General features: G+C 48.1%; 1 protein-coding gene and 1 long non-coding RNA gene across 3 annotated transcripts in view; one reads left to right on the top strand and one right to left on the bottom strand.

Annotated features, from left to right (window-relative positions):
• The window catches only part of LOC117953906 (NLR family CARD domain-containing protein 3-like), a 46,323-nt gene extending 35,686 nt beyond the window's left edge, over positions 1 to 10,637 (bottom strand). The window contains exons 1-5 of one of the 2 annotated variants that reach the window (XM_034887328.1): positions 10,590 to 10,637; positions 10,433 to 10,525; positions 8,178 to 8,475; positions 2,875 to 4,639; positions 2,615 to 2,788 (exon numbers count right to left, since the gene is read on the bottom strand). In XM_034887328.1, coding sequence (XP_034743219.1) covers positions 2,615 to 2,788; positions 2,875 to 4,639; positions 8,178 to 8,475; positions 10,433 to 10,525; positions 10,590 to 10,622 — 2,363 coding nt within the window. In that variant the 5' untranslated portion in view covers positions 10,623 to 10,637. Of the gene's footprint in view, positions 1 to 2,614; positions 2,789 to 2,874; positions 4,640 to 8,177; positions 8,476 to 10,432; positions 10,526 to 10,589 lie in introns of those variants that run through there. The other variant, XM_034887330.1, reaches the window with a different exon arrangement.
• Positions 1 to 10,816, top strand: part of LOC117953932 — a 68,061-nt gene that overhangs the window by 48,895 nt on the left and 8,350 nt on the right. The window contains exon 3 of the long non-coding RNA XR_004658714.1: positions 9,600 to 9,607. This is a non-coding gene — a long non-coding RNA (uncharacterized LOC117953932). The remainder of the gene's footprint in view (positions 1 to 9,599; positions 9,608 to 10,816) is intronic.

Genomic DNA, 10,816 nt, shown 5'->3' on the forward strand with positions numbered 1-10,816 from the left:
ACAAGGGAGAAGCAGAAGCCAGGAGAATAAACCGGATGTTCTCCACCGAACCATCCAAAGTGTACTCTCAGTGGCAGGGTGATAACATAAGAGCAGATCCACCCAGGGCTGAGACTGAACAGTACTGGAAGAACATATGGGAGAAAGAGGCATCCCACAACACAAATGCTCAGTGGCTAGTGGATCTAAGAACAGATCACAGCAATCTCCCAGAACAAGAACCAGTAACCATTACAACGGCAGACATCCAAGAAAGAGTGGCAGGTATGAAGAGCTGGACAGCACCAGGCCCTGACATGATCAACACCTACTGGCTGAAGAAACTAACTGCACTCCATGAACGCCTGGCTGTACAAATGAACCAACTGCTGATGGATGGGACCCACCCAGAATGGTCAACCCAAGGACGGACAATCCTGATCATGCAGGGTCCCCAGAAGTGAACAATCCCATCCAACTACCGGCCAATAACCTGCCTCTGCACAACATGGAAGCTCCTGTCAGGCATCATAGCGGCTAAGGTGAATAGGCACATGGCTCAATACATGCACAGGGCCCAGAAGGGAATAGGCAGTAACACCAGAGGAGCCAAGCACCAGCTACTGATGGATAGAGTAGCCACTCGAGACTGCAAGACCAGGCAGACCAATCTGTGCACCGCCTGGATTGACTACAAGAAAGCCTACAACTCAATGCCACATACATGGATCCTGGAATGCTTGGATATGTACAAGGTCAACAGGACACTAATAGCCTTCATCAACAACTCAATGAGGCTGTGGAAAACAAGTCTGGAAGCCAACTCAAAGCCAATTGCACAAGTCACCATCAAGTGCGGCATATACCAAGGCGATGCACTATCCCCGCTGCTGTTCTGCATAGGCCTGAACCCCCTCAGCCAGATCATCACAAAGACTGGCTATGGATACAGATTCCAAAGCGGAACAATCATCGGTCACCTCCTCTACATGGATGACATCAAGCTGTATGCCAGAAATGAGCGAGACATCGACTCACTGATCCACACTACCAGGATCTACAGCAACGACCTGGACTCACTGATCCACACCACCAGGATCTACAGCAATGACATTGGAATGTCGTTCGGACTGGACAAGTGTGGTCGCATGGTATCAAAAAGAGGGAAGATGATCAGAACTGAGGGGATTGAACTACCAGAAGGCCACATTGCAGATGTTCAGGATAGTTACAAATACCTTGGGATGCCACAGGCTAACGGAAACCATGAGGAGGCAGCAAGGAAGACCGCCACAGCCAAATATCTACAAAGAGTGAGGCAGGTCCTGAAAAGTCAGCTGAAGGGAAAAACAAGATCCGAGCCATCAACACACATGCCCTGCCAGTCATCAGATACCCCGCTGGTATAATAAACTGGCCAAAGGAGGAGATAGAGGCTACTGACATCAAGACCAGAAAGCTCCTCACAATGCATGGATGGTTTCACCAGCGAGGGGGGCCGAGGGCTAGTGAGTGTCAAGACCACTGTCCAGGATGAAACGACGAAGATCCAGGAGTACATCAGAAAGATGGCCCCCAAAGATGAAGGGCTTAGTGAATACCTCAGGCAGCAGAAACCCGAAGGTGAGGACAAGGAAGAAGAAGAACCGTCATGGTTGGTACAAGCCGCTGCACGGCGTGTACCACAGACAAATAGAAGAAGTGGCTGATATCAAGAAATCCTACCAGTGGCTGGTATAGGCTGGATTGAAGGACAGCACAGAGGCACTAATCATGGCAGCACAAGAACAGGCACTCAGTACAAGATCAATAGAGGCCTGGGTCTACCACACCAGGCAGGACCCCTGAGACAGTACAGCACATAACAGCAGGGTGTAGGATGCAGGCAGAAGTGCGTACATGGAACACCAAAACCAGGTAGCTGTCATAGAGTACAGGAACATCTGCCACGAGTATGGGCTGGAAGTCCCAAGGTCAAAATTGAAGACACCTTCTAAGGTAGTCGAGAATGACCGAGCTAAGATCTTGTGGGACTTCAAGATCCAGACTGACAAACTGGTGATTGCTAACCAACCAGACATGGTGTTGATCGACAAACAGCAGAAGAAGGCAGTAGTGTGGGGGGCAGTAGTGATAGATGTGGCGATCCCAAGCGACAGCAACATCAAGAAGAAGGAACACAAGAAGCTTGAGAAATACCAAGGGCTGAAAGAGGAGCTAGAAAAGATGTGGAAAGTAAGAGCAACAGTGGTGCCAGTGGTAATCAAAGCACTGGGGGCAGTGACCCCCAAACTGGGAGAGTGGCTACAGCAGATTCCAGGTAAAACATCAGAGGTCTCTTTCCAGAAGTGTTCAGTCCTAGGAACAGCTAAGATACTGCGCAGAACCCTTAAACTCCGAGGCCTCTGGTAGAGGACCCGAGCTTGAGGATGACACATACCAACCCACAAGGGTAAATAATTATGTATTATTATAACAATAATCTTTAAAAAACTATATTCATATTGTGGGGCAATACGCTCTCTAAATAAGGAGAAACAAAAATTTGTCTATTGGAAACATTCACTTTTCTTAAATATTTCCAATATTTTTTTTCAATTGTGTGTTTTCAAAGATTAATTTTTGATGGTCTGACCTGAGAGTCTCCAGTGTGCAGTGTGGACTCTTCAGTCCATCAGAGATCAGCTCCACTCCTGAATCCTGCAGGTTGTTGTTACTCAGGTCCAGCTCTCTCAGACTAGAGGACTGGGAGCTGAGAACTGAGGACAGAGCTTCACAGCTTCTCTCTGACAGGTTACAGACACTCAGCCTGGAGAGACGACAGGAAGTTATTTATTATTATCTCCTGTTATAAAAAGATATCAGAGTATTTATTGATGAATGAATCCCACGTACAGAGCTTTTTTGGAGGCTTTGACCACTGGCACCAGCCTCAAAAGAGCCTCCTCTGAAGCAGAGTATTTCTTCAGGTCAAACACGTCCAGATCTTCTTCTGATGACAGTAAGATGAAGACCACAGCTGACCACTGAGCAGGAGACAGTTTATCTGTGGAGAGATGTCCTAATCTCAGGGACTGTTGGATCTGCTCCACTAGAGAACGATCATTCAGTTCATTCAGACAGTGGAACAGATTGATGCTTCTCTCTGCAGACAGATCCTTATCCATCTTCTTCTTGATGTACTGCACTGTTTCCTGATTGGTCTGTGAGCTACTTCCTGTGTTTGTCAGCAGACCTCGTAGGAGATTCTGATTGGTCTGCTGAGAAAGACCCAGGAGGAAGCGGAGGAACAAGTCCAGGTGTCCATTAGGACTCTGTAAGGCCTTGTCTACAGCACTCTGGTAGAACTGTGTTGATGATGTTTGTTTGTCTGCCAGCAGGTTGAGTCCAGAGTTGTTGAAGGTCAGATGGACATGAAGAGCAGCCAGAAACTCCATAACACTCAGATGGATGAAGCTGAACACCTTGTCCTGGTACAGTCCTCTCTCCTCTTTAAAGATCTGTGTGAACACTCCTGAGACCACTGAGGCTTCTGTGATATCGATGCCACACTCTGTCAGGTCTGATTCATAGAAGATCAGGTTGCCTTTCTGCAGCTGCTCAAAAGCCAGTTTTCCCAGAGACTCAATCATCTTCCTGCTCTCTGGACTCCAGGTTTGATCCGTCTCAGCTCCTCCATCATATTTGACGTTCTTCCGTTTGGACTGAACCACCAGGAAGTGGATGTACATCTCAGTCAGGGTCTTGGGCAGCTCTCCTCCCTCTCTGGTCTTCAACTCGTCCTCCAGAACTGTAGCAGTGATCCAGCAGAAGACTGGGATGTGGCACATGATGTGGAGGCTTCGTGATCTCTTGATGTGGGAGATGATTCTGCTGGCCTGCTTCTTATCTCTGAATCTCTTCCTGAAGTACTCCTCCTTCTGGGCGTTAGTGAACCCTCTGATCTCTGTCACCATGTCAACATACTCAGGGGGGATCTGATTTGCTGCTGCAGGTCGTGTGGTTATCCAGAGGCGAGCAGAGGGAAGGAGATCCCCCCTGATGAGGTTTGTCAGTAGAACACCCACTGAGGTGGACTCTGTAACATCAGTCAGGATCTCAGTGTTGAGGAAGTCCAGAAGAGGTCGACACTCATCCAGACCGTCAAAGATGAAAACCACCGGGAACTCTTCAAACCTGCAGATTCCTGCTTCTTTGGTTTCACTAAAGAAGTAATCAACAAGTTCCACCAAGCTGAACTTTCTCTCTTTCAGCACATTCAGCTCTCTGAAGGTGAATGTGAATGTGAACTGGATGTCCTGGTTGGCTTTGCCTTCAGCCCAGTCCAGAGTGAACTTCTGTGTTAAGACTGTTTTCCCAATGCCAGCCACTCCCGTTGTCATCACTGCTCTGATTGGTTCATCTCTTCCAGGTGGGGTTTTTAAGATGTCTTCTTGTCTGATTATTGTTTCTGGTCTGTCTGGTTTCCTGGATGCTGTCTCAATCTGTCTGACCTCATGTTCCTCATTGACCCCTGTAGCCCCTCCCTTCATGAGGTACATCTCTGTGAACATCTGATCCAGAACAGTTTGGTTTCCTGCTTTGGCAATCCCCTCAAACACACGCTGGAACTTCCTGTTTAGCTTAGATTTGACTTTTCGCTGACACACAGCCCGAATCTCTGAATGAATAAAACAATGATGTCAATGAGGGTTTGTTCTGGTGAATGTGAGTGTGCACATTTCTGTATTCATCAAATCTATTCACAAAAACAACTGATATGTTGGGTGTCTTAGTCAAAAAGTATAGAAGTAACAAGAGGCCAAACTCTAGAGAAGGTTCTGTGGGTTCAGTCCAAGATGGCGGAGCTGCAGCTCGGTCATGGCTGCTTTCTGTTGAGTTTCTCCTCTTGTTACTGCTATACTGTGTCTCAGTCAGAAGTCTATAAACTCCTCATTGTCCAATAAACTAGAAGATATATAACTTAATAACAGAGAGAATTAATATTGCCCAAGCAGCATCTTCCAGTGACATCAGAGTGTGCCAACTCTAACCAGCAGAGTTACCAAAACAGTCTGACTGGGTTCCATCATGTTTTGTTGTTATTCATCCATCCATTTTCAGCCGCTTTTCCGCTATCGGGTCGCGGGGGCAGCAGCTCTAGTAGGGGACCCCAAACTTCCCTTTCCCAAGCCACATCAACCAGCTCCGACTGGGGGATCCCGAGGCGTTCCCAGGCCAGGTTGGAGATATAATTTCTCCACCTTGTCCTGGGTCTTCCCCGAGGCCTCCTCCCAGCCGGACGTGCCTAGAACACCTCCCTAGGGAAGAGCCCAGGAGGCATCCTTACCAGATGCCCAAACCACCTCAACTGGCTCCTTTTGACGCAAAGGAGCAGCGGCTCTACTCCGAGCTCCTCTCGGATGACTGAGCTTCTCACCCTATCTCAAAGGGAGACGCCAGCCACCTTCCTGAGGAAACCCATTTCGGCCGCTTGTATCCTGGATCTCGTTCTTTCGGTCATGACCCAGCCTTCATGGCCATAGGTGAGGGTAGGAATGAAAATTGCTCGGTAGATCAAGAGCTTTGCCTTTTGGCTCAGCTCCCTTTTCGTCACAACGGTGCGATAAACAGAATGTAATACCGCACCGGCTGCTCCGATTCTCCGACCAATCTCACGCTCCATGGTCCCCTCACTCGCAAACAAGACCCCAAGATACTTAAACTCCTTCACTTGGGGTAAGGACTCACTCCCTACCTGAAGAAAGCACACCATGGTTTCCTGCTGAGAACCATGGCCTGAGATTTAGAGGTGCTGATCCTCAACCCAGCCGCTTCACATTTGGCTGCAAACCGATCCAGTGAGTGCTGAAGGTCACAGACCGATGAAGCCATCAGGACCACATCATCTGCAAAAAGCAGCGATTAGAATCTGAGCCCACCAAACTGCAACAGCTCCCCGCCCCGACTACACCTCTACATCCTGTCCATAAATATTACAAACAGGATTGGTGACAAAGCGCAGCCCTGGCGGAGGCCAACCCTCACCTGGAACAAGTCCGACTTACTGACGAGAACCCGGACACAGCTCTCGCTTTGGTCATACAGAGATTGGATGGCCCTAAGAAGGGACCCCTCACCCCATACTCCCGCAGCACCTCCCACAGTTTCTCCCGGGGGACCCGGTCTTAGGCCTTCTCCAGATCCACAAAACATATGTAGACTGGTTGGGCATATTCCCAGGCTCCCTCCAAGATCCTTGCGAGAGTAAATACCTGATCCGTTGTTCCACGACCAGGACGGAATCCGTATTGTTCCTGTTCAATCCGAAGTTCGACTATCGGCCGAACCCTCCTTTCCAGCACCTTGGAGTAGACTTTACCAGGGAGGCTGAGAAGTGTGATACCCCTGTAATTGGCACACACCCTCTGGTCCCCCTTTTTAAAGAGGGGAACCACCACCCCAGTCTGCCACTCCTCAGGCACTGTCCCAGACCTTCCACACAATGTTAAAGAGGCGTGTCAACCAAGACAGCCCCTCCACACCCAGAGCTTTCAGCATTTCTGGACGGATCTCATCAATCCCTGGGGCTTTGCCGCTGTGGAGTTGCTTGACTACCTCAGCGACTTCCACCAGGGAAATTGACGACAATCCCCCATCATTCTCCAACTCTGCCTCTACCACAGAGGGCGTCTCAGCTGGATTTAGGAGTTCCTCAAAGTGCTCCTTCCACCGCTCTATTACCTCCCCAGTTGAGGTCAACAACGTCCCATCCTTACTGTATACAGCTTGGCTGAGTCCCCGCTTCCCCCTCCTGAGGTGGCGAACGGTTTTCCAGAAGCACCTTGGTGCCGACCGAAAGTCCTTCTCCATGTCTTCTCCATGTCTTCCCCAAACTTCTCCCACACCCGCTGCTTTGCCTTTGTCACGGCAGAGACTGCAGCCCTTCGTAAATGTAAATGTGATGTATTTATATAGCGCTTTTCCAGTCTTAACAACTGCTCAAAGCGCTTTTACATCTACAGGAAACATTCACCATTCACACACATTCATACACTGTGGCCGGGGCTGCCGTACAAGGTGCCACCTGCTCATCAGATAAACATTCACACACATTCACACTCCGATGCGCAGCAACGGGGGCAACTCGGGGTTCAGTGTCTTGCCCAAGGACACTTCGACAATGACTGCAGGGGCGGGGATTGAACCACCAACCTTCCTATTGGCAGGCAACCGCTCTACCACTGAGCCACAGCCGCCCCTTCGTGCCCGTCGGTACCCTACAACTGCCGCCGGAGTCCTCGGGGATAACATATCCCGGAAAGACTCCTTCTTCAGTCGGACGGCTTCCCTGACCACCGGTGTCCAAAAGGGTGTTCGTGGGTTACCGCCCCTTGAGGCACCTAAGACCCTAAACCACAGCTCCACGCCGCAGCTTCAGCAATGGAAACTTTGAACATTGTCCACTCAGGTTCAATGCCCCCAGCCTCCACAGGGATGCACGAAAAGCTCCGCCGGAGGTGTGAGTTGAAAGTCCGTCGGACAGGGGCCTCCTCCAGACGTTCCCAATTTACCTGCACTACGTGTTTGGGCTTACCAGGTCTGTCCAGAGTCTTCCCCCACCCCCTGACCCAACTCACCACCAGATGGTGATCAGTTGACAGCTCTGCCCCTCGCTTCACCCGAGTGTCCAAAACATACGGCCTCAGATCAGATGAAACGATTATAAAATCAATCTTTGATCTTCGGCCTAGGGTGCTCTGGTACCACGTACACTTATGAGCATCCCTATATTCAAACATGGTGTTTGTGATGGACAATCCATGACTAGCACAAAAGTCCAAAAACAGACCACCACAGGTTTAGATCAGGCAGGCCGTTCCTCCCAATCACGCCTCTCCAAGTATCTCCATCATCACCCACGTGTGCGTTGAAGTCCCTGACCTTCGCCGCAACCCATATGGCAGCGCACCCGACCCCAGTGGTTCCTCCCACAGGTGGTGGGCCCGTGGGATGAGGTTTTGTTGTCAGAGACCCTTTAAATGTACTTTCTCTTGTGGATGATTGGGAGCTTGTTCTCTTCTTGTCAACACAACATATGTATCTTTGTAGATAAGAGGGAGACATAGGTAACAGAGCTAATGGTTGTTGAAGACTGGGATATACAAGTTTGATCTTTGTTACATCCATTTTTTAAATTGATAATGAATATGACTTACCTGCACGTTCTGGGGTGTTGACTTCTCCATGACACGGTAACTTCTTCACCAGATCATTTAGATTCATCTTCACTAAAACTATTCTGGTCACATCAATAATCTTCATACTGTAGGTCTGGAACATCATATCCACGGTGTTAAGCCGGGTTTCTTTCTCCAGTTTACTCTTTGGGATTGCTGGGAAGTCGTTGAGGGCTCCTTCCTGCTGCAGGTGCCAATTAAACTTTTCAAAGTCCTCAGCTCCCAAAGCTTCTAAGATTCTTAAGACGACTTCTTGAGGCGTCTCCATCTTTTGTCCCTGCAAAGATCCAAAACATACCAAAAAGAAACCCACCAGAAATGTTTTGGGATGTTAAAATTACAGACCAGTTTTGTAGCTTTAGTTACGATGAGTCTAAACAAATAATAATTCAAGATTCATTCATGGACTCTGCATAAATTAAGTAGACAGCAGTGTTTTATTTGAGAGGTTCAGGCAGTAGATGACATGATTGGATCAGCTTCTTACCTTTCAGACAGGAGCTACTCAGGTGTTGGTCATTACTGAGCTCGTCATCTAAATCTACGTCTCAAGGTTCTGGTCTGAGTCCAATGCTGTTAGCTTCATACACTCAGCTCTGGTTTCTCTGGGTCAAATAAGAAGTCATTTAACAGATACATCCATAGAATCAGACTTGACTTTAGTCTCATTGTAAGTAGATAGAACAAACATGTGAGCTACACTATGGTGCAACATAAAAACATCAAATAATAACTGATGTGTTCATTTCCTCCTGTCTTAACTACTGCAGTTCTCTGTTGATCTGCTTTAGTAAGACCTCCCTGAGTTACTTGTAAGTGGTCCAAATGCTGACACCAAACCTTTGACCAAGTCCTTTAAAAGGTCTCATGTAACTGGTCCTGCTCGACTCAGGCCTACTCATCACAGTTACCATGGGAACAGTTCCCATGCTGTGGTGGTGTGAAGCACTTGACCCCAACTGGATTTCTAGGGAGGGATGGGAACTGAAGTGAGGTGGCGTGAGCCAGCCACGGGAGAGCAAAGATGGCAAGTGGTTGTACCCCCAGAACTCACCAGGGAAGATCCTGAGGTGCATCATGGGCCCCCATGAGAGAAAGACCCTGAGATGGCTCAGACACTCTATTGGGGCCAGAGCAAGAAGGATGTAAAAGACTACTGCTGATGAAGCCTGTATGGACCACAAAGGCCTCTAACAGTCAGTCCTGTGTTACTCAGTCCTGTGTGTGTGGTCCGCTATGGACCAGGTGGCATTAATGAGATGGTTCCAGTACCAGCACAGGGAACCAGTGTGTGCTAACCAGCATTAACTAGCACTGGAGCTGGCCTATGAACCTCATCCCCAGTGCACCCATTGTCATGGCTAGGCCTGAACATGTCAGACAGCTGCAGACGGCCTCCAGCTCCAGAGGTCACCTCGCTGCTGAAAAGCCCCCCTAATGTAGCAGCAGGATGGTGTTCAAGGAGAGGTGGGGGCACGAGGAAGACCTCGACCAATCAGAGAGCTCCTCTGGTGGATCATGGAGTTAGAAGGTTGCCCAGGTAACAGCAACTGCTAGCTCGCTTTATAAATCCATTAAACTTTTTAAAATCATCTTAACCCTTGTGTTGTCCTCCCGGGTCAAAAAGATTAACACTTATTATTTTTATCATCCTTTTTTCAACATGTGACATCAACACAGTATTATTCTTTCACCAACTTACTACAACTAGTTTTACTACGTTTTGGAATCCATGGTCAATAGTCCTCATTTATATAGAAGTATACCTAATATTAGAGTTAATAAAGCAGAAATTATGAATTATTTTACTAATAGTTAAGATCAGAGGAGCTTATGTTGAGTAGAAGCTGATTTGAAATCCAATGAAAGTGATTAATTGTATTTGCTGTGAGCGTTGCATGGACTCCATCCTTTTTAATGGTAATTTGGTTAAAAAGAATTCCATATTTCTGATATAAACGTTGGTAAAAGGGTCAAATGTGGTTTCACACAGCGATGAGTCTGCACATCGACTATTGCAACACTTACTGGCTGAGAAAGGGAAGTGGAGTCCGGCTTTGTGTTGCATTCTACACAGAAACAGACATAAGGTTCAAGCTAAAAACAAAGATGGACACGGTAACGTCTGACTACTATGTACAGATAGAAGTTGGATGTGTAATAACACACACACACACACACACACACACACACACACACACCCCTCCCCCCATTATAATGAAGCTGTTTCTTACCTCCTTTAGAAATGAGGTGACCCTCTCTCTGAAACTAAAGAACCACAGCTTGAGTTGACGAGTAGAACGTTCCAGACAGACGAGTTCAGAGACCTTCAAAGACAAGACACACACACACAGACACAGACACACACACACACACATCGAGTTCAGAGACCTTCAGCTGGAGACCCACACCCTTTCCCCACATCTGCTGGAGCCGAGAGAAAGAACTGCACAGCCTCTGGAAATTGAAAGTGAAAGGAAACTAGAAACAGGAACCAGGAGGAACCGCCCAGAGAGGCTCAGCATGAGCACATCCACTGCAGACAGTTAACATGCAATAACACACACACACACACACACACACAGACACACACACACACTCACACACACACACACACA

Source organism: Etheostoma cragini, chromosome 12, assembly GCF_013103735.1.
Source record: "Etheostoma cragini isolate CJK2018 chromosome 12, CSU_Ecrag_1.0, whole genome shotgun sequence".
Lineage (NCBI taxonomy): Eukaryota > Metazoa > Chordata > Actinopteri > Perciformes > Percidae > Etheostoma > Etheostoma cragini.